At 37.0% G+C, this 27389-nt stretch overlaps 1 protein-coding gene across 1 annotated transcript in view; it reads right to left on the reverse strand.

Moving 5' to 3' along the window:
• Positions 1-16598, reverse strand: part of pth2ra (parathyroid hormone 2 receptor a) — a 119487-nt gene extending 102889 nt beyond the window's left edge. The window contains exons 1-2 of the mRNA XM_055215596.2: positions 16149-16598; positions 2872-2971 (exon numbers count right to left, since the gene is read on the reverse strand). Of these exons, the coding sequence (XP_055071571.2) occupies positions 2872-2971; positions 16149-16205 (157 nt within the window). The 5' untranslated portion in view covers positions 16206-16598. The remainder of the gene's footprint in view (positions 1-2871; positions 2972-16148) is intronic.
• Between the last annotated feature and the right edge of the window lie 10791 nt (positions 16599-27389).

Consider the following 27389-nt stretch of genomic DNA (forward strand, 5'->3'; position numbering starts at 1 on the left):
ATTAAGCCACGCCCCTAGCAACAATTTTGGGTACCCTAGCAACATCTCCCATAGACTGCCATTATAAAATGCCCAGATGGATATCTTTGCATCACACTGTCATAGAGACATGGGGGTGGGCTCATTTTACTCAGGCATCCAATCAGTCCCTTAGGATTCTTATAGAGTTATTAAGCCACGCCCCTAGCAACCAAATATGAGCACCCTAGCAACAGAACAAACAAATCCTTATATCTCTGCTTCAGAACATCATAGAGACACGGGGGTTGGACCGTTTTACTTGTGGCTTGAAGGGTGATCATTATGGGATGCCAATTTTCTGCCTAGCAACCAAACTTAGTACCCTAGCAACAGAATAAACAAAGCCTTATATCTCCGCTTCAGAACATCATAGAGACACGGGGGCTGGACCATTTTACTTGTGGCTTGAAGGGTGATCATTATGGGATGCCAATTTTCTCCTTAGCAACCAAACTTAGTACCCTAGCAACGGAATAAACAAAGCCTTATATCTCTGCTTCAGAACATCTTAGAGACACAGGGGTTGGACCGTTTTACTTGTGGCTTGAAGGTTGATCATTATGGGATGCCAATTTTCTGCCTAGCAACCAAACTTAGTACCCTAGCAACAGAATAAACAAAGCCTTATATCTCCGCTTCAGAACATCATAGAGACACGGGGGCTGGACCATTTTACTTGTGGCTTGAAGGGTGATCATTATGGGATGCCAATTTTCTCCTTAGCAACCAAACTTAGTACCCTAGCAACGGAATAAACAAAGCCTTATATCTCTGCTTCAGAACATCATAGAGACACAGGGGTTGGACCGTTTTACTTGTGGCTTGAACGTTGAACATTATGGGATGCCAATTTTTTCCCTAGCAACCAAACTTAGTACCCTAGCAACGGAATAAACAAAGCCTTATATCTCTGCTTCAGAACATCATAGAGACACGGGGGTTGGACCGTTTTACTTGTGGCTTGAAGGTTGATCATTATGGGATGCCAATTTTCTGCCTAGCAACCAAACTTAGTACCCTAGCAACAGAATAAACAAAGCCTTATATCTCCGCTTCAGAACATCATAGAGACACGGGGGTTGGACCATTTTACTTGTGGCTTGAAGGGTGATCATTATGGGATGCCAATTTTCTCCTTAGCAACCAAACTTAGTACCCTAGCAACGGAATAAACAAAGCCTTATATCGCTGCTTCAGAACATCTTAGAGACACGGGGATTGGACCGTTTTACTTGTGGCTTGAAGGTTAATCATTATGGGATGCCAATTTTCTCCCTAGCAACCAAACTTAGTACCCTAGCAACGGAATAAACAAAGCCTTATATCTCTGCTTCAGAACATCATAGAGACACGGGGGTTGGACCGTTTTACTTGTGGCTTGAAGGTTGATCATTATGGGATACCAATTTTCTGCCTAGCAACCAAACTTAGTACCCTAGCAACGGAATAAACAAAGCCTTATATCTCCGCTTCAGAACATCTTAGAGACACGGGGGTTGGACCGTTTTACTTGTGGCTTGAAGGGTGATCATTATGGGATGCCAATTTTCTCCTTAGCAACCAAACTTAGTACCCTAGCAACGGAATAAACAAAGCCTTATATCTCTGCTTCAGAACATCATAGAGACACGGGGGTTGGACCGTTTTACTTGTGGCTTGAAGGGTGATCATTATGGGATGCCAATTTTCTCCTTAGCAACCAAACTTAGTACCCTAGCAACGGAATAAACAAAGCCTATTATCTCTGCTTTAGAACATCATAGAGACAAGGGGTGGGACCGTTTTACTTGTGGCTTGAAGGGTGATCATTATGGGATACCAATTTCTCCTTAGCAACCAAACTTAGTACCCTAGCAACAGAATAAATGTTAGCTTCATGCTAATCATGTTAGCTTCATGCTAGCTTTGTGCTAATCATGCTAGCATCATGCTAGCTTCATGCTAATCATGCTAGCTTCATGCTAATCATGCTAACATCATACTTAAACATACTAACAGCCGGATAGCCTACTAAACTAAACTTCTGTCAAACCGTTTTAAACGTTCCGGCTACACTTTTTCAAGCCAACATAAAGTTTGTCCTCAAACTTTAATATCTAGTTTCCATTGTTTCTTTGTATGAAAGCAGAGGGTCTTTTCTTTCATTTTGTATCTTATATATTTATAGAAGAAAATGTTCTGGAAGGCATTTAATGTTTTTTGTGAAAAATCATAAAAGAAGGCTGCTGCTGGCTCGCAACTTTTTTAAAAACGCTGGCAGGAAAAGGGTTAATGAAGCGTAAAGCCCATCCTCTCCTCAACTTAAAAAAGTGCTTAAAAATTGTATGTCGTAAGTGTACAGTAAGTCTTTGCCAGTTTAAAAAATTTAACTTGCTGTATACGTAATAATTGATAATATATGCATCAACACCCCTAATGCATCATTTCCAATTTACGTGTAACCTTACATTTATGATGATGGATAAAAGAGACAAGGGAGGAGTGAGTCAAAATAATATTTCTCAGTTTGCCTGGTCACTACTAACAAAATGAGCAGGAAGGCCATTATACAATGAGTCATCTCCAACAAATTTTGGTGCGCTTTTACAGAAGGATATGTTCTGTTCTCCCTCATCTGTTATAAGCCAAATCTACAAAGATATGGTCAAACAAAGGTCTTAAAAAGTCTATTTATCTCTGATTTGGTTAATTTCTGTTATTACTGTTATCATAAGTGAGCTGACTCATTCATGAATTCATTCATACTCTTTATGAATGTTACTAACTTTAGAAACTAAAACATGGTTAAATGGTGAAACTTATATGGCCACTTAATTGCAAAAAGGATTATTTGGTGGTTATGGCGCCTACCTGCAGGGTCGTCTATGGAGACCTTCTGTAGACATTGCACCTTCGCATCCAGTAGCATCTGTACCTGCTCTTCAGCTGTAATCTCTCCATCTTCACCTGCCTGTCAAAACAGTCACAGGTAATTTCTCCATCAACTCCATTATGTGCTACATTCCAATTCATCTAAAGCCATTTGTTAGAGGAGCAGAGTAAAATGAACTAAAAAACAACAGTTTAAATAAAATAAAAATTATCATGTTATTCCAAACCTGTTTTATTCGTTTTTTCAACAAAAAAAAGATATACAATACACAAGCAAGAATTATTAGGGATGCAGGGGAAACAGATGTAAAAAGAAATTGCCAAATAACATAAGGTAGGCCTATATACCTTGTGTCAAAAAAACAAATATATAATGGACTTGAAAAAATGTAGCTTTTCTTGGGAAAACATTACATTTATATGAAATTTACCTTTTTCTAGTAAACCGAGTTTTGCATCAAATAGATTTTTGTTACTCTTGCAATAGACTGAATAAATTAATGACATTTTATAGACGATTCATTGTTACATATGAAAAAAAAGGATTTGGATCCTTTTCCTAGAGGGCGTTTGTATCAAATTACGCTTAACTTTATTTTAAATCTAATCTAGATGCTTAGACGTGTCTGAAACAAAACTTGTATTCACGGGCGAGCGCATTGAAAAGCAGAAGAAAGCGGCACGTCCTGCATTTTCCATGCGTTTTAGATGTTAATGGACCCTAATGCAAGAATTCTTCCAATAAGTGGTCGGGACTCGGGATACAATCAACTTGGGCTTAAAGGGATAGTTCACCAAAAAATAAAAATTCTGTCATCATTTACTCACACTCATGTTGTTACAAACCTGCATAAATTTCTTTGTTCTGATAAACACAAAGGAAGATATTTTGAGAAATGTTTGTAACCAAACCGTTCGTGGACCCCATGCACTTCCATAGAAGGAAAAAATAATACTATGTAAGTAAATGGGGTCCAAGAACAGTTTATTTACAAACATTTCTCAAAATAGCTTCCTTTGTGTTAATCAGAACAAAGAAACTTAAACAGGTTTGTAACAACATGAGAGTGAGTAAATGATGGCAGAATTTTCATTTTTGTGTGAACTTTCTCTTTAAAGCGGATATTATTACAAATTATGCGAGTGGGGCTGCTGTGAGCGCAGGCAGCACAGGGACAGCATCCTTCAACCTGGTGGCATGACAACACCGGCCCTCATGGCCAAAAAAAAAGAACAGCCCACCGGGAATTCTCCTGGTCCTCCCAATGGCTAATCCAGGTCTGCCCGGTTGCATGAAAGTCCTTAAGATAAGAAATCCCTCAGATATAAGGTTAAAAGAGTAGTCCACTTTAAAGATGGGGCCCATTGACTTACCATATTTTTTCCTACTATGAAAAGTCAATGGACTACTCCTTTAAGGCTACCCTTAATAAGAAAATGGGTTGCAAGAAAAAACGTAAGTGTTTACTTAAATAACCATTAAGCTGTCAATAAGTATTTACCCTAAAATGCTAAATTATTACCTTGAGTTCTGCCATGCGTTGCTACAAAGTCCTTGATACCCATTTTACCTTAAAAACCCTTAATGTCACTCGCACTGTCTGATTTTATGGTTAATTAAGAAAAGGAAGTACCAACGGGCATTTCTAACGATCAAAATAATCCCTTAGACCTGCTGAAAAAAACAGCAAAGACCAGCATCATTTCTATGCTAGTCCATGCTGGTTTGGTGTTGGTTTAACTGGTGGTCACCAGCATACCAGCACCAAAACACAACATATTCACAACATCTTGCTGGTATGACCAGCATGAGATGCTGATGCTGGTATGCTGGTGACCACCAGCTAAACCAGCACTAAACCAGCTTGGACGAGCTTGGTAATTATGCTGGTGGTCACCAGCAAACCAGTACCAAAACACAACATATGCTGGTCTTCGTATGCTGGATTTTCCAGCAGGGAGAAAAAAGTGATGCGCATTTATTAAGAGAATAGCGGTTTGATTGTTAGTCAATCCAAAGTGTTTCAAGTTTAAATTACTTTGAGGTTTTATACATGCAGTACTTTACAGTCTGTTTATTTGCAACATTTCATTGTACACAAATCCGCCATCTGTTGAGCTGCATGTGTTGATTTGTTACGCTGTGAGGTTTTGTAACTACTGTTTATCAACCTCTTCTCCTTTGCCGTGTTTTGGCAGAGACTATCTTAAAATACTTAGTATAAACACTTAGGTAAGGGTGACAGTTAAGACGTTTGTGCAACGCTCTTAAAGAAATCCCTTACCTCAGGGATTTTTTTCTCCCTCAGGGAAACCCTGACTTAAGGAGTTTCATGCAACCGGGCACAGATCGATACGTTGGAGTGGACGAGAGAGACACATTCACGTTTACACTTTGTGTTTAATCCATCTCTTATGTGCACTTTCGACTGCTTCTGTCCTGATTAATTTTAAATTCAATTCAATTTTATTCTAAGTTAAGCCAAATGTCAGACGACTCCCTAGGGGTTGAAAAAACTCATAGGAGAAAAAATTGCAGGATCGTCCATGGAGTCCAAATTACTTTGAGGGAGTGGTCTTTGGGCGAGTTTTTTTCTGGTTTTGTTGGTTTTCGAGAAACGATGGATATAAAATTATGTCAAAGTCTGCTGCTTGTGTTGTTAGTAAACATGCTGCACAGAGGTTTTTACATTTATATGTAAGAGCTTTCTCTGATATTTCAGAGTAATTGATGAAATAAGCTTGCAGCTTTCACACGCTCGTAAAATGAAACAAAAATGGAAGGCAGAGGTGGAGAGCAGACACTTTATCAATGAAAGCTTAAAGACCGCTCTGAACACTGTGGGTTTGCGCTAGAAGTCAAGTCCGGTTTAAAGAAACATTGTGCTCGGTACATTACATTAGATCAATAGGCAGAGAGTAGGCAGAGAGTAGGCAGCCGTTTGTGTCTGCTTGAACACATTCAACACCACAAAAGCAATCCGGTCAAATGCATTTTTCGACTACCTCTGAATGTGGTCGAAAGCAGACAAGCCTAAAACATGTCACACCCCATTTACATCTGTATTTAGCATCGTCCACCTGTGATCCAATCGACCAAAAGATTTTCAAACCTAGTACACACACTATGCCATGTATCCCATCAACTAACCTAAACACTACTGGGATGGTTAGTTAATAACAACTTTAATTTTGTTCTATTCCCCAATCCCCACAGCCCACACAAATACTTGGAATAAAGTGCACAGGCTGCATAAACTACTTTTGTGGTGCTTTTTGTCACTTTTGCAGCTCAGCAGTGAAAATCCCCATTTCTCTTTCACTGCATAAGCCATAGCAGTGTGAACACTCAGCAGTTTTTGAACACTTAGCTCCTAGACTCAGAAGCAGAACTTCCTTTGTGTTCATTGAAAGAAAGGATATGGTTTTAGAGGAAAACGAGGGTAAGTAAAAATGGATTTACAGTAAAAAGTAATATCCAAAAGAACAGTCTCAAGACGTAAACTGTGTAATGATAGGTAATGATGTGTTTATCAAAGTATTGGTGGTGATCTTTCAGATCTTTTTGTTCCTCATTTTCGATCTGTGGGGAAGTGTGAAGTCTTCTAAATACTCTGAGGAGTTGAAAAGACATTTGAAGATTCACTCTCTGTAACAAAAACAGGTTTTTAATTAATTTAAATGCATAGCAGAAGTGTAGCGGATCTGTGATTTCTGCCTGATAGACACTGAACTAATTAAAGTAATTTTCTCAGTCAAGCAGAGTAAAGAAATTGTTTTATCCAGAATTTGTGCATTGTTCATGTGGATGGCATAACAACAAAGTTTAAAACGATTATATAACCCACAATGGAAAATAAGTGAGTAAGCTGAATGAAGAAGCGTCTATTTATGTCTTGCTACAGTATAGCAGTGGTGGCTCTAGCTTGTATTGTGCCCTGGGCGACCCACCCCCCTTCAGTGCTTCACAACCCACGTAAACCATCCCCTCGATATTCCCACCCACAAGTAAAAAAAGGCAACATTCTGCACTTGCTTTAACTTTTATATAGTCAATATATAGTCTTAACATGTTTAATACTGACGACAGCAAAGCCACTTGTGTCTCTCAATTACATACTGGACCTCTCACAGGATTTGGTAAGTTTAACGTTTAAAAAATGTGCCAGTGGTTGACCCAAAATATTTAAAAAGAGCATCTGAATTTACATAAAACTACAGTATATGAGTCTGTATTGCACGAGTTTTCACACTCTGTGCTATTTATATGCATCTACATGAGACTGGGTATGTATATATGTATGTATGTATGTATGTATGTTTTTAAAGATGTTTTGAAATATATTGCATTACGGTAGTGTTATTTACAGTTACCTTGTTTTACTTACTGTACATTTACCAGTAAGATAGCCTGTAGGCATTATGTTCTGTATAGGCAAACTTATATAAGAAAAATTTGTGGTGAATGTCTAAAGGTTTCTTGGTTAAGAAACTGCAGGCTGCTTTGAATATTCAACATAGTTCACATGTTAATCTTTCTCATTCAACTTGAGATGTAATTTTTTATTATATTTAGTGAAGGCCATATAATTGAGTGGGCAACAGCCCTCTGAATAAATGACTGTATACATACCTATAACGTAGATTAAGTCTTTAGAAAGTCACTGTCATAAAATAAGTATTCCTACTTGGAGTTCATGCATATAGCCTCTTGAAACAGAAAATGAGAAAACGTGACATGAAAAGATTTTGTACCACTTGACACTTTCATTTGTATATATGTATGCCCTCCTTGCAAATAGCAAAGTGCTTAGGGAAGCTGCTAAGGTTTACGTAATAAATAGCATTATTTTAAACTACTACTAGTCACACAAAAAAATGTAAAACAGTTTCAAACACTTTGTTTCAAAAGTCAGCTTAGCCATCATTTTGCTTTATTAACCCACCGTGCCCAAACTCTTTATTTTTCAATCACTGTGATTGGCTGTTGGCCACGCTTCAGAGAAGCCTTCCGTCAAGCGTTAACACTTTTGCACCATGTGAATGTACCATTAAAGGAACAGTATGTAAGAACTGTATATCAATTAATCATAAAATGGCCCTGATATGTCACTAGACATTAAGAAATCATTTTCATTTCAAATACTTATATCACTGACAACAGTGGTCTGGCCAGGATATTTTCATTTAAAAAGTGGAGTTGCAGCCCTCAACTGATGTTTATGTTGTCATGTTGTGTATTGGCCACTAGTTGTGTGATTGCAGTAATAGTTTGAGCCACAAGTTTTTTGATTGCAGTACCAGTTTTGGCCACAATCCTACATACTGTTCATTTAAGCTCATAATTGCAGTAAGTATAATCGTATTAAAAGAGGTGGCGTACGCCGTTTTTAATTGCAGTATGTGTCCATGTAAATGCTTTAATCAAATCTATACTGCATTAACTGAAGTGCATGTGTGTTTTTGTCACGCACGTTAAGAAGTTTTCCCTGAACTCTGTCAACACGACTTGCTGTCAGCAGTCTGCTTTCATCCAGAAACAGCTCAAATATCATGACTGCAGCGTACAGTATAAAATCGTTACACTGTCATAATATGTCATAACATGTCTGTTTTAACACAGTATCATAATATTTCCATAAGAACGTGTTTGTCATTAAACGTAAGTAAGTTAAAAACAGTGGACAGTTTCTGCATTGGGCTATGCGTGAATAATCAGAAAAGAAAACCGGAGTAAAGAGGTTAGCTCCAGTCATGTTAACATCCTGGGATTAAGATTGGAAATAATCGCATTTTGTGTACATGTGTACATGTAAACGTAGTCAGTGTTATTATTCATTTGATTCTATTTCTGTTCCTAAATCGCTATACTTTATTTAAAACTTTGTTCTTTTTCTGTTTTCATATGCTTATAATTTCTTGATTTGTTCCTATTTTCCTTATTTCCCTTTTTTGCTGATACGAAAATGATTTGATCCATAACTCAAAAATAATGTAATTTGTTTAACCTCCACTATATTGTAAAGTTATTTCAGTTGAGAGTAGGCATGGTCAGGTCCACCCTATTTTACAAAGGTTCACTCAGTTTAAAAGTTCTTGCCTCGCCACTGCTTTAGAGATTTAGGAAGTCTGTGTAAAGAACCAAATGTGATAAACAGCTGGACAGTATACTGTGTGTTCCACTCTGTACACTTCTAATAGGCTTTATGGCCAGCTGCACTACTTCCTGAACTTCAGCCAGCTCCTTGTTTCCTGTCTGTCATTAGTGGACAAACTGATTAATCCATGTGTGTCTGATTATCGTTGTTGTGACTACTGAGTTCAGGCCACTGATCTATATAAATGACTGGACTGCGCATAGAACGCTTGACGTAACCGCGTGAGGTGAAGCCAGCGCAGAGTTCGAGCCGCCATCTTGGTATACCCAACCGGCAGAGGGCATCATTGACTTCCATTCAAAATCATGATCAAAATTTACCCCCTTTACAGCGTATCAGTTACACAAGGTTAATTTTTAGGATATGTGTACGTTAATTATTTGTTAATTCTGGTGTTATTTGCAATGTTTATGTTTTAATCGGGCAGGATAATGGATTTACAAAAAACCGTTAAGGTGAGTGTGTCTGCTGCGTTCTGTTCATGACACGGGTATAAATAAAGTTTTTTTTGACATTCAGCTACACGGTGACGGTCAGCGTTATTTCTCTAAATAAGTTAAGGTAACTTGTAAGTTTAGATAAGATAATTACAAAACTAGCAAATTATTGCATGCACATACGGTACAAAGCATGATTATTTATTTAGATTTCAGAATCAGCACGTTTATTGTCATTAATACTAAATATGCTGCGGTCTGTCGGCTGATCTGATACTGTAATGAAGATTAATGTATAATAACCGTTTAAAACGCAAAATGTACAACTTTCAGTAAATAACTATTTACATGCTTTGGACGTTTGTGTTGTAATAATGTACAGGGTAACTTCACATATAAAAACGAAGACGAGTAAAGTGACGTTTTATCATTAAAATCTGACAACGTCCATTGATTTAATAGAAAGTTTGGGTATACCAACATGGCGGCGCGGTGGCTTCACAAGTGTGACGTCATGCGCAATCCAGTCATTTATATAGATCAGTGGTTCAGGCACACCTGGATTAATCAGTTTGTTTGTGACTACTGAGGTCAGGCACACCTGGATTAATCAGTTTGTCCAATAATGGCAGACAGGAAACAAGGAGCTGGCTGAAGTTCAGGAAGTAGTGCAGCTGGGTATAAAGCCTATTACATACGGCGGTTTCCCAGACAGGGATTAGATTAGGGATTCTGTGTGTGTGTGTGTGTGTGTGTGTGTGTGTGTGTGTGTGTGTGTGTGTGTGTGTGTGTGTGTGTGTGTGTGTGTGTGTGTGTGTTTGTGCAAACCTCCAGTTTATTACTTTGAAAGATAACCTGCATATAAGTTTGAAAGTGTATGACATTTTTACTCTTAATTATATATTTCCTTTTATTATATGCCTGTACAGTTAGCACATGCCAAAAATAAATCCCTCAACTCTCATTCAAACCAAAATGAAAGTGATAAGCCTCCCACTTCTTGACATCAAAGGCTTTTTAACGTGTATCTTTTTTTATCTTCGTGTTGTTCAAATGTAAACAAACCCTGCTTGATTTGTTCTGTTATTCTCGGAAGCAACAGGTCACGGGTTCTCATTTCCATCTAAAAGAAGTACACTATATTGCCAGAAGTTTTGGGACACCTGCCTTTATATGCACATGAACCTGAATGACACCCCATTCTTAATCCATAGGATTAAATATAGAGTTGGCCCACTCTTTGCAGCTATAACAGCTTCAACTGTTGTCAACTGCATGTCTTTATGGACCTTGCTTTGTGTACTGGTGCACAGTCATGTTGGAACAGGAAGGGGTCATCCCCAAACTGTTCACACAAAGTTGGGAGCATAAAATTGTCCAAAATATCTTGGTATGATGAAGCATTAAGAGTTCATTTCACTGAAACTAAGGGGCCAAGCCCAACCTCTGAAAAACAACTCCATACCATAATCCCCCCTCCACTAAACTTGGCAAAATTCAGTCAGGCAAGTACTATTCTCCTTGCAACTGCCAAACCCAGACTGTCCATCGGATTGCCAGACAAAGATGCGAGATTGGTCACTCCAGAGACACAAGATCCATGTTTTACCGCTCATCATATACAGTATATTGTGATATTATGTATATTTGAGTTTAATAGGCTTTACATGTTTTCTTAACCATTTACTCCATCTTATTCCTTTAGCTATTTTATGTGTGTATGTCTTTTATTTTATATGGTCTACTCACATGACAGGAAACAAAGTGACACTATAAAAGGAAGCAGGTTAGCTTATGCTATACCTCAAACGGTTGCTGGATGGTGGAGTTTATATACAGTAAGTGGACTTACCCTTCCAGATGGTTTTATGTACTTTGGATATCACCTGGATTGTATATAGGCCCTGTCCCAAATGGCGCACTTCATGTGGACTTTCGGTCTCGTGGCCTTAAATTGCGCGTGCTCGCTTAGTCTATGAGTCCGTAGGGTGTCCCATCTGTAATTTTTACGCTTTGAAGTGTGCTCATCAGCGCCTCCTTTGCCCCCTTGATGCGGTCTTCAGCGAAGCCCGCACTGCAGCAGGCTTTGCGCACTTTACCAACCCAGAAGTCCTTGCGAAAGAGCAATCAGACCAATCAGACGACGGAAGGGAGGAGCTCACACTGACGGGCAACTTCTCTACCTATTTCCGGTGTGACGCTCGACTCTGTCTCAAAATATGACTCCGTTGCACCCACGTGGACTCGCATTAAGGGTCCCTAAAGTCTGGACTACGTGATGTCATCAAAGTGTGGACTCTGAGGAGGACCAAAAGTCCGGAGTGTGCCATTTGGGACAGGACCATAATCTGGTGAACACTTTTCACATTTGGACTTTAAGTTTTAAACATAGGTTCGGGGAGTATCCTAAATATTCAGTCCTGTTATTGAGAAGCAGACGAACTAGTGAACATGCTAGTAGTGAGGAGAGAAACAAAGCTTGGGATCAATTGAACCAATTTGCTTGATCGAAGCGCTCAAAACACCTAAATATGATGCCACCTGCCGGTGAAAACATTATAAAACCAACAAGATCTTAGTCCAAACATTGCACACTTTTTACACAATAATTCATTCAACTTGGTGATGTAAGGCTTGGATGCAGCTGTTCTGCCATGGAGCCATGACTTCATTGTGATTACGTGATTAGAGATGCATTTTCCCGGGTTCGATCCTAAGATCCAGCATAGAAGAACACTATCCACTCTCCCATTCAATCAGTTGTGTCAATCAAACAACATGTGGGATACAATTTGTCAGCACTTGTCTAAAACTTCAAGGCTGTTTCGGTGTTTCACGAAGCCTCGCTCTGCCCACCACTACCAGACCTGAATTCACAGAGCTCCTGAGGACGACCCATTCTTTCACAAATGTTTGTTAAAGCTGTCTGCATGCTTAGGTGATTGATTATATACACCTGAGGCCATGGAAGTGATTGGAACATCTGAATTCAATGATTTGAAGGGGTGTCCCAAAACTTTTGGCAATATTGTAATAGTTTGAAAGAAAAGCCTGTATACCTTGTAAAAAGTGTAAATATGCAGTTGGTTACATTACATATTGTTTTTATAGCATCTGATTCTTAAAAAGCTACTTTAGTCAAAGCAATTAGCCAAACTGAATGTTTGCCCCTAGACTAAAGTATGTAAGTTCAGTGTCAGCACAGCATTCTGTAATTTAATTTGTAAATTAATTTCTCACTCCCTGGTGAAAGAATTCAGAATTAGACTTCATTAATTCATGGTACATATTGTTTTCAGGTCTATAGTTGTATTTAATTAATTAATTAATATTATGCAAAAGTGCTACTAAATATAAGGATGGCTGCAGTCACTGATGATTACATTGGCACTACTTCTTTCAACAAACCTACTTTTCCTTCAGACAAATTTCACACTATCAAAGAAACATCTTTACTTTACTTTGTAATAGAAAAAGAAGTGGCAGAGTGATACTAACTGTGAAAAAAAGTCCTAAATCCAAATCCACCCTTTATAACCGGTTGACAATGGTTTCCACGACTTTAAAGCCCAAGAAATATGCATTCATATTTCATGAAAGTAATCCACACAGCTCCAGGAGGCTACATAAAGGCCTTCCAAGGGTAATTGAAGTGTTTTTTGAGAATAATACTGTATATATTTTTACATTTTGCTGAGAAACTGTCCTACACTGAAAATAAACAATGAAATATTCCTGATTTAATAATGTAAAATGTCCTCTTTTCTTTATATATATTATTATTATATACCATATTATGTTGAGCACAGTGGCGGCTGGTGACTTCTTTTTTTGAAGCGCACAATACGAAGTTCGTCACAACATGTATGTAGCTTGTCATGTGTGTGGTTCGTCATTTCAAAATATGTGTTCTGCGCTTTGAGAGATCGTGTGTGCATCACGTGTCATGCCAAAATAAGTGCATGCTGCCTTGAACTTGAACTTGAAAGGAGACGCTCGCGTGTGCCAGATACTCGCACAATCTCATGCATAATCAGAGATTACTGTTAAGGGAGTGTGTTGCATGTATTTAGGGAACATGAGCGTCTCTTTTGTCATAAACGGTTTTGACACGTCTCCAGCAGGCACTTATTTTGAAAAAACACGTGATGCACACAGGATCTCTCCACACGCATGACACGCATTACACGGAAAAGGGAACCACACACGTGACAATCCAAACACTTATTTTGAATTAACGGATCCCCGGAAGAGCAGTCACGATCGAGCCGCCACTGGTTGAGCAAGTAAGAAGTGACTGGTCTCAGTACTGGCATAAGCATGGTTATTGATCATTGTGCAGGGCTCAACATAAAGGACTGCCCGGTGGTTTTATCATGTCACCTAATGTACAGTCTAAACTGCCCCACTCTTCTGAATGATGGTAAGCACAAAACTCCAAGCACAAAAAGTCCAAGTCAAGAAGAAAACAGAAACTCTTCTAAATCTCAAAGATAAATGAAATTTTTTTTTTTTTTGCATAAAATGGCATTTGATTACAAATTTTACACTTCAGTCCAAATGCCTTCCTATGGAAACTACAAGTCCACTGCCTAGTTAGTTATGTCTAAATGCCACTTCTCTGTCGAACTCGGAAGACGCATGCACATCTATTATCTGGGTTAGTAAGTATCTTTACTTCCGTTTGTCATTGTTTCCATTAATTATTTAGATGACAAAACAAAACGTTAATATTACTTGAGCAATTCCATAAATTTACGAATGTATTAGAGAACAAACAATAAAAAAGAAACTACAAGTAAGTCATTGAAATAAACGTGACATTTTGAAGTAGAAAGACAAAATAGTGTTTGTTTGTAAAACATACTAACTTTATTTACAAATTCAAAAAATCTTTTTTACACTGTAGTCTACTGTTCAGCTCTATGTTGGTCATAGCTATCGCAGCGACAGCTCAGTAGCAGATGAAAAGTCGAATGAAAAAGATCAGAGGCTTAATACCAGCTGCATCTCTAGACACTCAGCAAGTGCATTCATTCCAATGCCCACGGCAGTCAGTCACACAGCAGTATAATTTTCATCTTCATGAAAAACAAACCTCTTAATGTTATGAAAATATTCCCAGTTTAACCTGAAAAGCTTTAGTACAGAATTCCTGTGGGAGTCTGGGGTCACACTATACAAATGCATCATCGGCTGGATTTGTGAAGAGAAGTGTCACGCACAGACTGAAGTGGCAATACAGCTGCATAATATTATAACATGATGCATACTTTACTGACTGTATGAAACAAAAAAAGAATACAAACCATGCAAGACAATGCACAATTTCTCTAGTTCATTACAATGGTTTAAAGCAAAAGCTGCTCATGTCATGTGGCAGGTTTCCTTTATCTTTTCACATGTCTACAGATAGACATGCTTAGATGAGTAACTGCGTTAATTGGTCACTGACAACCAAAGACAACAACAGTGAAAATGAGCAACAGTGACAACGATAATATAACTGAAAATGTAAAATTATGATCAGTTGTGCATATTACTACTTTTGTCTTATATACAAGCACTACAGCAACTCTATATGAGTTTATTATCAGGATTGCTAGTAATGGAGCATTAAGCTGTAAATCACCAAAAGCTTTTATCAAACCATTGCACTGCATGGCATAGCGGAAAAACTAGAGTAAAGACAGCAATATGCTTGCTTTTATGCAAAAATGGGTTGTTAGCCTGTCCACTTGTGTTGAATAATTACCCATGGAAAGCGGACTGCAAGTCAAAGGTACATAACAGGTCAGAGTCTAGGATACAAACAGCATCAATCACATTAAAACATGCCCCTCAAGTAGGTGTGAATTTTTAATGGAACTTTATTTGGGGAAATGCTGTTTTGCTAGGTTTATTAACATAAAGGATAAACTGGGGATGTTGGGCTACTTTATATATAACTTTAGGGTTTTTATAGTGAAATAGTGTTTTTTTTCATGTTAGTGATGCCGCATGCTGGTTAGATGAGCACCTTTTAAATTATATAAAGTTTGTGATTTTCATTGTCCAAACTAAAAATCCAATAGCATACTACTGTTGGGGAAGACTGAATACAGTATAATAAGACCACACTGAAGGTAAATTTGATCAAACCATCATATCGGTAGCCTACATGAAAACTAGATTAGAGAAACGTTATATAAAGTTGTCAGTCACATGCTATCTATTTGTTGACAAACAGTGGTGTGGTGTTTTGATTTATTTTTAGCTTTATCTTAATCTTACAGTCAGCTTATAATAGAATTGGCACTGAGAAAATTTGCCGCGCTGTTGGCTAGTAGGTAACTATGACCAAAACGGTCCCTAATCTGGGCAGTGAAAATGTTTTTGAAGAGCTTTTTTGCATTGCCTAGACTCAGATGGTATAAGCACTTAAACAGAAAACGCCTCAGCCTAGTCTAAACATATTAAATGGATTATAATAATGTATGACAGTATGACAACTAAGTTTCCCGGTCTCCCCCATATACAGTGTAAAGGTCGAACCCCGGTCTTTTTGCGTTCACATTAATGTGTAGTTAAGTTGGTAAAAGTCAATTCTTAGTAAACAACGACAACAGTTTTCCAAGATGATCCCACGACCCTGGAAATAAACAAAGTAACGTTAGCTTACCTGAGCATCAGCTAATATCCAAAACAAAATGACTTTCCACAGGAGACAATTTCTCATGTTTCTGAGGTGAGGTTTTTGGTCGAGATAACAGACAGTACTGCTCCTTCAAGGCTTTTCGGTTCTCCTCACGTGTTGACATAACCTAGCGACCATGATCGACTCATATCATCAGTTAAAAACATGGTGAAATCTCTTCGAAATTGTTTTTGTAGACGGGCGCTCCAATGCCGTGTTGAAGGCAGAGAATCACTTAAGAGCGTTCTGCCACGAACTTCACCAGATGTTTGCGCGTCCTTCCTGACGCGCAAACCAGCAACTATAAATAAAAGCAACTTCAAAGTTATAAGTGTACTCCATAAGACAATTCCCATATGTCAAGCTCCTTTAAAGCAATCTGCGTGAATGAGACCAGAAGATTGAATGAGACGACTATTCAGCGTGTCCCTCTCGTGTCTCTTCACTTCATGGGCGGATTGATCTTGAACATCCATACTCCTGAAATTGATGTGCTCGCGAAAATTGATTCTTACAATAATATTTTAGATATGCTAAGTGTTTATATCAAATAGTGTCTTTATTTGATTTATGTATGAATAATGAATGCGGATTATAAAATGGAAGTTCGTTAGCAAGTTAGTTGTGTAGTGTAATGTAGGAACTATTTTTCCTTCCGCTCATATTTTGAAATGCTCGCAGCACGCTTTCACACAGCATTTATTTTCAGCCTTTATTTTCCTACTTCACTACTACTAATTAAACTATTAACTACTTTAAATGTACTTAAAGACATAATTACCAGGATATTTTACAAGTAAACTTGAATAGTAGTATTTATATAGCCCTACTCATACTGCTAAAAGTTAATTATGTTGTCACTTTTGTATGTGTTTAGTCAGTTTGTAAGGGTAAAGTATTTTAAAATACTTGCTGGTTAAGTAAGGTGGTGGTATGATATCAGAAGGTAATATGGTATTTAATGATTACTCCATTCACAACACAAGGCACCCTAAGGTAGCTTAAATTATGGTACAACCATGTACTTCTTTTAGTAATGTTTGTCAATTTAGTGTAGTGTTTGATACTTACTAAAAGTGAAAATTATCTACACCCACCTTGAGGTTTAGGAACCTTTAGAATGAGTTAATAAAATGAGTGTTGTTAAATCAGCAAAGCGCTGAGGACCTGTCCATGGTGCTGAAATTCCCAAAATGGGTAACAATGGTCAGAATTTGCTAACCACGCAACAACAAACTTGCATTACTAAAACCACACTTTTACTTTAATAAGAAAAATAAAACAGTTTAAAGCTATAAAGAAAACTTAATGTTTTATTCATATAAAAACCAAATGTTTATCCATCATGAAAGGAATCCTGCTGAGCAAGACGCCAACACACTTTCTCACACAGCACACTGATTGTAGAGCAGAGCTCTGACAATTCAGCACAACTCTTATATTTCAGCCTTAATATCTTTGAAGTGACAATAACATGCCACTGCTTTAAAGGAGTCATGTGACCCGATTTCATGTTTTCCTTTGTTTTTGGATTGTTAAAAGATGTCTGTGCACATAAAAGATCTGGAAAGTTGCGAAAATTATAGTTTCAAATTTAAAGAGATCTTCTTTTTAAAAGTGAAGCCTCATCCACGCCTACCTAAAACGTCTCATTCAAACACGCCCATGCAGTTAGAAGTCATACTGGTTTGAACTTTTGCATAACACAGCCCTAATGTACACGCAAAGATAGAGGGTGTAACTTTCAATCACGCTGTAGTATTGTTGCTGTCGCCATGTTGAGTAGACGCTGTTGTTTCCCCTGCAAAAGGCAACTACTTTGTTTGGCCTTCAGATTGTGTAAACATTAAAGGACAAGTTCAGAATTTTACACCTAAAGCTCTGTTTTCAGATTGTTTGTGATGAAATAGAACGGTTTTAACTGAAATCTGGACACATGATGCTGGCCCGAGAATTTGCGGGTGTTTTTTCTATCACCTCCCACCTCTAGAATGGGTCCACAGGTGCACAGGAACAATCCTTACTATAAATGCATTAAACTTTTGTTTACAAAGACGTGAAACTCACCAAGTGGTCAGGGTTGTTCACTGATATGCTCACATCAGAGAACCCCCCTGGCCACTCGGTGAGTTTCACGTCTTTGTAGGTGAAGGTTTGGTGCATTTTGGGAAGGATTGTTCCGGTGCACCTGTGCAGCCGTTGTGGAGGTGGGAGGTGATAGAACAAACACCAGAAAACTCTCGGGCCAGCGCCACACGTCCAAACTTCAGTCAAACCCGTTCTATTTTATCATAAACATCTAAAAACAGGGCCTTAAGTTTAAAATACCAAACTTGTCCTTTAAGAAACCAGTGGTTAGTTATTTACAACACTGTTTCAGAACAGTACAGCTCAAATGTTCGATTGTGTGCTGCACATTTTACAAAAGGACTACTTGGATGTTTTCGTATTTAATGAATTATACTTACGATTCAAATGCGAGTTTTGTGCAGTGCAGAGTAGCGCTTGTTGTCGTTTCTACGATCACAAAAGCAGACATGGTTTTGTTTTAGTATCCTTACCTTACCAATCTGTTACGTTTTGCTCACACGCGCTGGTAAAGTTGATCGATCAGCTTAGTCATCTGCGTTTTCTGGGTCAGATATAGGCTCATATTGATAAGGTAGTAAATACGATAGTATCTTCTGGCTTTCACTATTGCTTTGGGATTCATCTTTCAAAACATGGTAATTCGGTAATAGGTTCACACTGTGCTTTCTCAGAACAATGAGCTTTGTACAAAATGACCTGTTAGAGATAAGCGGGACTTAAAGGTGCTAAAAATGTGCAAAATAATGTGTTTTTTGAAGCATAAAAAACGCAAACACATTGTATTACACCAAATACACAAAGTGATGTGCTTTTAAGCCACGAAATATGGGCCCTTTAATGTTTCAAACACTCAGCGCACACAAGATACACATTTTGATATGAAATGGTTTAAATTGGCCAAAAACACTTTAAAGAAAACATAACATGTTTTGTGAGATGTATATAAAGAATATAGAGGACAAAGATGAATGCCTCTATTGTATCTAACTTGTATAATGCTATTCCTAGGTGTCAAATGTTACAAGTTTGTTAAGCTGGTAAAGTAAAATATAAATTGAGAGAGATTCGTGTGTGGAAAATCTGGGCATATGTCATAGCATTTATCTTTACTCAGACAAATCGGATTAAATCTGATAGGGGGTCCAATTATACCAGATTTTAAAAGGCTTAAAGTTGTGTGAATCGTTTTAAAATGTCACAAAGTCCGGGGCTTTGACAACCTTCAGGTTTACTTATAGCTAAACTGTATACCAAAAGTCTCTCCTAAGAATTACACCAGTGACCAGACCATATCTCTGCTCATCCTCACCACATCTTTCCCAAACTTTTGACACTGCTTTTTTTAAAAGTAAATGTTCAAATTTGTCTTCTCATAAGGATATTTTTATCAACGGTTGGGACGGTACATTTCATAAATATTCAGCGTATAAATGTGCAGCTTTAAAGAGTGCATCAGAACACATACAGTAAGGGAGAACTCCGATCATAACAAACAATTTTTCAAGCAAGTGAGCCATCATTAATAACCAACAACAGAGATGTGAACAGACATTTTTTTACAAGACTTAATTCATGAATATTCAAGGTTATGTTAACTTTAGAAAAAAAGTTTACTTTTAGACTTTCATCTTTAATTTTTTATTCACAGGTCTAAATAGATTTATCAAGGAAACCAATAAAAATGAAAGTCAAATAAATATGAAAAATCTCTGTGATTTTAGCAGCTTCTTTTATTGCATGTTATTCAGTAGAAATGGTGAAGCAGTAATCACTACTGCTTCAGCTTCAAGTGCAGCAATTATTTTTTCATTATTTTAAGGAATTTAATATTGCTTTTTTTTACCATTTTTATTAAAAATTATTATTGTATTGGTCTGAAGCCATCTTTCTTTATTTAATCAGTATTTCTTTTGGACTACTAAATATACTAAAGACTACTATATAAAGAAATTCACTCTAGTACAAGTATATTACAATGCTGCAATGCAACAATGATATATTCATGATGGATTAATAAAAGCACTGTACTTAGATCTGTTCATGTATCTGTCTGACTGAAGGTTTCACTTATGTGTTGTTAATATTCATTTATTTACTCCTCCTGTTACTGGAAACCATCTGAAATGTTATAAATAAAGTAACATTTTAATATGACTACTTAAAGTATAAGAGGAATTTCCCAATAATTCCTGGAAGAATTCTTTTATGAAATGCCAGTCAGTGCTCAGTCTGATGAATGAGTAATAATGCAGCGCAGCACTTTTTAACAATACAAGGTAGTTGGACCAAATGTATTTTTACAACAGGCAGAGTCCTCCAAAGGCCTTACCATTCCAATCTGACCAATAGCAGACAGAGTTATAAACTATTTTGTTAATTATAGCAGACAAATACAGAAAGAGTAACCTACATTAAACACATACAGAACAAACAACCACTCAGTAGAAAAACATGTTTCATTGCTCAATGTTATAGTCCCAAATAAACATTTTACCTGCTAATTGGTACATCACAGGAGGCTGTATCCCACCATTATATAAATGCATGAGATTGACTGCATGTACATAACCAGATGTGACTGGTGTTAATCTCACTGACACAGCGGGAACTTGCTACTAATTGACTCATAACATTACACAATGAGGGTCAGTCTTCTATCTTTGTGGAAATAATTGGTTCTGTACTGCTATGACCTCCAGAGGTTATAGTGCAAAAATTTCATTTTACTTCAAAAGATGTAGACAAACACCTTTAAAACTGTGAGATAATTAAAGAATGTCATTCTTCCATGGTTCGCTAATTTCTAATAGATTTCAACAGATCACAATACAGTACGATAAGAGCCAGCTCCAAAAATAAAGTGTTGGCCATAGCTTACGGTGCAAGAGCTCATGGTGATATGCACATATTTTTCAGACTTTAAGATACCTCAGCTGTCTACTCTGACAAGCTCCTGCAATGTCTTATTTTAGCGACAGACCGCAGAAATATCTGTGACACAACATAGATGCGAAAAAACATGGTAAAAATAAAAACAAAGATGCAGTGTTTTCCGATCTTCAATACTGCAGAGAAAACAAGTTCAAGTTAATTTCTCAACAACAAAATACTAATGTTTTACATGCATTTTAGAAAAATTCAAAAATGAAATTCCTTTTTATTCACATTTTTCATGGGTCCTGTCATCTTTAACATTGCTGATGGGTGACTGTGTCACTCCCAATGTTTGCTTTTGTTAAAATTCAACAGACACTGGACTGAAATGGTCACAATACATCTAGAAATTATTATTATTAAAGTCAAATCTAGAGTGGTCTCTTAATATTTTCCTCGGCAATATGTGTTTAGGAACTCTTAAAGAGCACCTATTTCATTGCTAAAAAACAATTCATGTATTCCGTATAATGCAATATGTTCATGTGGTTTATGTTTTAAAAAAAAACATTATTTTCCACATACCATACATTTTTGTAGCTCCAGATTTCACTCTCTTCCTGAAACGCACAGATTTAAAAAGCTCAGTGTCCCGGATTGGCCAGCTTATCTGTACGTTATGATTGGTCTGAATACCTTTGACATCAGCCGGAAATGTGACGGTCCTTATCATGTTTGAAAGATTCACTCACAATGCAATGCTAACAGGCAATGCTTTGGACTCCCTGGGGTCCAAAAACGTGGCGCCGCGTTTTGACGTGTTTTCTCCTTATCATGGCAGAATCAACTTAGAATACCCCATCATTAGTAATTTTACACTTACGTGTTTGACATCATTTGGAACTGTGAAGGATCTTCTTTAATTTGTGTAAATTCACAATAACAAAAAACTTTGTGTTTTTATCAAATAAAGAAAATGAACAGGGTGCACTTTCAGACATTTCTGTTTACGCCAGCTGTCTTTCAAAACACGTTACAAAAATCAATTGAAACTCCACGAATACTCGTCACACAAACATGATACACATATCCAAAGAAAGTCTGAAATGTCTAATTGTCTACTTTGAAATCAAATATTGCCTGTTTATATAATCTGTATTGAAGTAAAGAGAGTACAGTTTTTCCTGGCGGACTTCATTATCTCTAATGTGGTCATGCCCACAGGCGGTACCCGCTGTTCACATGGTAATGAACCGACAAACAGTTCAAACTATGACAAACAAAGCCTAAAGTTTTATCAGATTTAAAGACTTTACCGCATGTTTGGATGATAAACGTGCAACAGAGGCATAAGGCCCTTCTAAACAAAAAGTGTCTTAAAATTTCTAAATCAATATTTTATGTGAATGAGTAGGCAGAATGATTTTCACATCATTTTAAAGAAAAAACTCTAGACTACTAGATTCTGTTTAGAAAAGTCTTGTTAACTTTTCTTGTTTATTATGGGTTTTGTGGACTTTAAGCTTTTTCAAAAACCACGCATAAAAATTTTTCTCTCAAAAATACAAACATGTACATACATGTAGCTCATATACAATTGTAGCCCAGGTTGTGCTGAACACAGTGTTATGAGACTTTTGCCATTATTATGTTTTAAAGCAACTGAAAAAAGACCAAATGGAAGAGCATGTCAGAACCTCTGCCACTGTCCCAAAATGGTCCGACCCCAGAGGGTTAACTTATGAATTCAGAAGTGGGAGGAATTATGACAATGTCGGTCTTCTTTATGTCACCAATCCCAGGAAGTAAACAAAAAAGAGATTTACATTGGAGACAATAACTCACATCATCGTTTACTTTGGGGTATGTATGTACCTTTTGCATATCGTTAACATGTACTAATACACACTATGCTCTTTAATATTCTTTCGTTTTCATTATCCTGCATTATTTCCGTATCCTCTTTGAATTTGTTTTTCACTTTTTGTGCAGTCTTTGAAAATGTGTCATAGGTTATTTATCATACAAAACTTCTTTTGCCTCAGCTGAGAAAAGTAATATTGGACGAAATCATTACTGTATTTCTTACAGTAAGAAATCCTATCTCTCGCCTTGCTTATTTTAAAGAAAAGAACACAGCAAGTAACAGAATCTTAATTGGCTAAAATGAAAGAGAAGTTAGAAGAAAGTCTGCAAAGTTTTGTGTTTCGTCAAAGTTCCTGATCTTGAACAAAGCATCACCTGTTTGCTTCATGCATCTTCAAAACACTGGCTCTCATTATATTATTCTGCTGGATTTCAAGAAGTGATATATTTTAATTTGACCAGCCAATCAGAACAATGTTTTTAGAGAAATGTACACTTTAAAAATGCTGGGTTATTTTCAACTTAGTGTTGTTGGGTCAGAAAACCGACGAGCCCAGACGTTAGGTTAAATTAACTCAGAAAATGTTCATATCTGACCAAACAAAATGGGTTACAAACAACCCAGTATATAGGTTAGATAGGGCAGGGTTTGTCCCTTTTGACCTAAAGTTTATTTACAGTACATTTATCAACATTAGCTTTTCTCACATTTGCTGTCTTTACTAATAATATAATATGATGGGCTGTATACATCTAAAATTATCTAGTGGCAACCAGCAAAAAAACATTCACTGAACAATCTTACATTTTACTCAGTACAACAGCAGTATTTGTCTCTATTGATTCTGCTATAATATATTTTATATATTGATTCTGATATAAACACTGCAGAGATTTGTTGATCGTACAGTAAATAGTAGAACTTTATTGTTGAATGCATTTGTTTACAAAAATGATATCATTGTCTGTATGTCTGTTTGAACACTCAAAAACAGTCTCTGCCTATTCCTGATCCTGTAAATCAAATATATTTATAATGAGCACGTTTCACGTTTAAACATGGAAATATTAAAGCATTAAAATGTAATTATGATGAGTCACGTTCACGTTTAAAGTTCACTATGATGTTTTTTTTTTTTTTTGCATCCAAGCGCTTTTATCCAAAGCCTTTGCTTAAAAATAATTAGTGAACCATAAGTGCAGTTTTGGTCAAATGTCGGACCTGTTTTTATTTCATCCAAATTGCTTTGTCGCTTCTATTAAGCCAATCTGATCTAAGAAAAAACATTCAGACCCCCATGAGCATTTGGTCCTATTGTTTAATTGGTGTTGACATGTTTACTCATTTGTATTCAGATGAAAGGGAATGAAACTTCAAATAACTAACAGCTGCTGTGAGTGACACCTGTAAAATACGATTTACTCTCTGGGGAAATGCATGTAGAGGACAATGTTTCCATCTGCTCTGACAGCTAATATTTTAAAACAATGCCTTTGGATCAAAAATAGGATCAAGAAGGTATGCACAAACATATGGAGGGATAATACCCTTTAAAAAGGTCCTATGTAGGTACAGATATGTATATATTTGGTACCAAGATGTACCTTTGAGCTACAGTACTAATATTAAGTCTTTGGTACCAATATGTACCTCCGAGGCACTAATATACTGTACAATCTTTAGATGCAAAGGTGTATCTTTTTAAAAAGGTATTGCCCCAGTGACAGCTAGAGACTAGTTTTTAACCATTATTTCTGTACCTTAGCATACATTAAATGAGATGTGTGTATATTCTATGAAATTGTAAAAATAACTGGATTTGCATTTTAGGTGCAACTGGATGAGTTAGGGAAGGGGCTTCATTGTCATCATCATCATACGATTCATAGCCACCTCATAAAATAGTTATGAATTCCCATGAGAGCATTCTGCATTGCTCCACTGTTCATGCCTCGCACAATATAATTGAGACTTTCCATTTAAATGATGATGACCCTGTCTTAGTCTCAGCCAGGTTGCATACCCATAGACCACCCAAAATCTATTCACTTACTGTTTCATGCATATTTTACATGAAATTGAAAAGCAAAATTGGATGTGAATATTTGCTGTTCTAATCTGACTGACTGACATTTTCTGACTGCAAAGTTGTGTTTACAAGATATGATGACAATGGTTTGAGGAAGAACTAATCACTGATTTGATGAAATTTGTTAAAGGATTAGTCAATTTTCTTAAAAAAAATCCAGATAATTTACTCACCACCATGTCATCCAGGGTGTTGATGTATTTCTTTGTTCAGTCGAGAGGAAATTATGTTTTTTGAGGAAAACATTCCAGGATTTTTCTTCTTTTTATGGACTTTAATGGACCCCAACACTTAACAGTTTTAATGCAGTTTAACATTGCAGTTTCAACTGGATTTCAAAGGACTCTAAACGATCCCAAACGAGGCATAAGGGTCTTATAGCAAAACGATTGTCATTTTTGACAAGAAAAAAGCACGTTTAAACCACAACTTCTCGTCTATCTCCGGTCATGTGACGCGCCAGTGAGACCTCACGCAATACGTCATCACGTCAAGAGGTCACAGAGGACGTATGCGAAACTACGCCTCAGTATTTACAAGTGTGGAGAAAGGGGACCGTTCCGATGTTGTTGTATGTGGAATTAATGTCTTTGTGTCAGTTTATTGTTTAAAATGGTCCTCAAATGTGCAAACGGTGCTAAATAGCACCAAAAGTGGTTCTTTGCTTGAGAAGAACCGTTTTTAGTGCCATATAGAGACAGACCGCAGCGCGTCATAACCTGAAAACCATGCCCACCGGGGGAAAACAATCCATCCGTCTCCATTTGTATGGCGAGAGGCTCCTCCTTGTCATTTTTGGCTTATAACAAAAACAGAATAATGCCTAAAAGCTGCTGTGTGACAGGATGTACAGCTAACAAGCCAAATAACCCAGAAATAAGTTTTTATATTGTTTTCCCCCTGGTGGGCATGGATTTCAAGTAAGCAATAAGGTACGAGAGGCTGTGCTGCATTGTGAATAAGAAACAACTGAAGGGCTGCAACCCCTTCAGATGTTACTTATTCATGATACAGCACTTGCATCAAGTACCTTATTGCTTTTATAAAACAGTTACCACACACTATTAAAGTAAAAAAAAAATATTAGTGCAACTTTCATGAAGTTAAATCAATAAAAGCATTCCTTCCACTAGAAAAAAATAGTCCCTGACCGTGAACAAAAATGTGTTCCAATGTGTAATATGCATGAAAGCTCAAATAAAAACAACAAACTGATACGTGTGGTTGCTAAGGGCGCGGTGATATATTTAACCGTTGGGTGAAGCAGTCATAGCCGTGTTTTATCGTGAATAAAGCACACCTATTGACCAATCAGAATTAAGGATTGGAATTAATCGTTTTATAAATTTGCATAACTGCGCTCTGTCTCTATAGCACTATATAGCATCACTATAGCACCACATATGGTTCTACATAGCACTATGTGGTTGTGGTTCTACACAGGTGCTTCACCGGTGCTATATGGCACTAAAATCGGTTCTTCTATGATTACAAGCAAAGAACCACTTTTAGTGCTATATAGCACCATTTGTTTTTAGAGTATATGTAACAAGTGACCTTTCCAAGCCATTACACAATTACATGAGGTCACGCTGGCGCATCACAGGACCGGAGATAGACAAGAAGTTGTGGTTTAAAAGTGCATATTTTTTATTTTTCTTGTCAAAAATGACAATCGTTTCGCTAGTTAAGACCCTTATGCCTCGTTTGGGATTGTTTAGAGTCCTTTGAAACTGCAATTTTAAACTGCATTAAAATTTACGTGTTGGTGTCCATTAAAGTCCATTAAAATGAGAAAAATCCTGGAAAGTTTTCATAAAAAAAAAACATAATGTCTTCTTGACTGAACAAAGAAAGACATCAACATTTTGGATGACATGGTGGTGAGTAAATTATCTGGATTTTTTTTTTTTAAATAACTAATCCTTTAAGTTGACTTTATACTAAATCTATACTAAATGAGATCTCTGAAATCAGAATACCTGCATATTATAATTGAACTTAACAGCTATGTGAAACTTTTCTGTTTTGTTTAAAGATTGGTTATACATTTCTCTGTCAATTGTCTGGCTAATACTTCCCACATGTCAGTTGTTGATATAATGCATCTAAAGTGCATTGACTGAGTTTGAGAACCTAACAGATGGAAATGTTTATTTCTTATCGTCACTATACAAAAAATAAATAAGAAATACTTTGCATGCATGCTCCTGGACTACATCTCTCTCTCTGTCTCCCTTTCTCTCCATGTAATTCTGTACACCAGACCGATGACAGTCTATATCTTTAGATCAACCACGCAGGT

This window comes from Misgurnus anguillicaudatus, chromosome 17, assembly GCF_027580225.2.
Source record: "Misgurnus anguillicaudatus chromosome 17, ASM2758022v2, whole genome shotgun sequence".
Classification (NCBI taxonomy): Eukaryota; Metazoa; Chordata; class Actinopteri; order Cypriniformes; family Cobitidae; genus Misgurnus; species Misgurnus anguillicaudatus.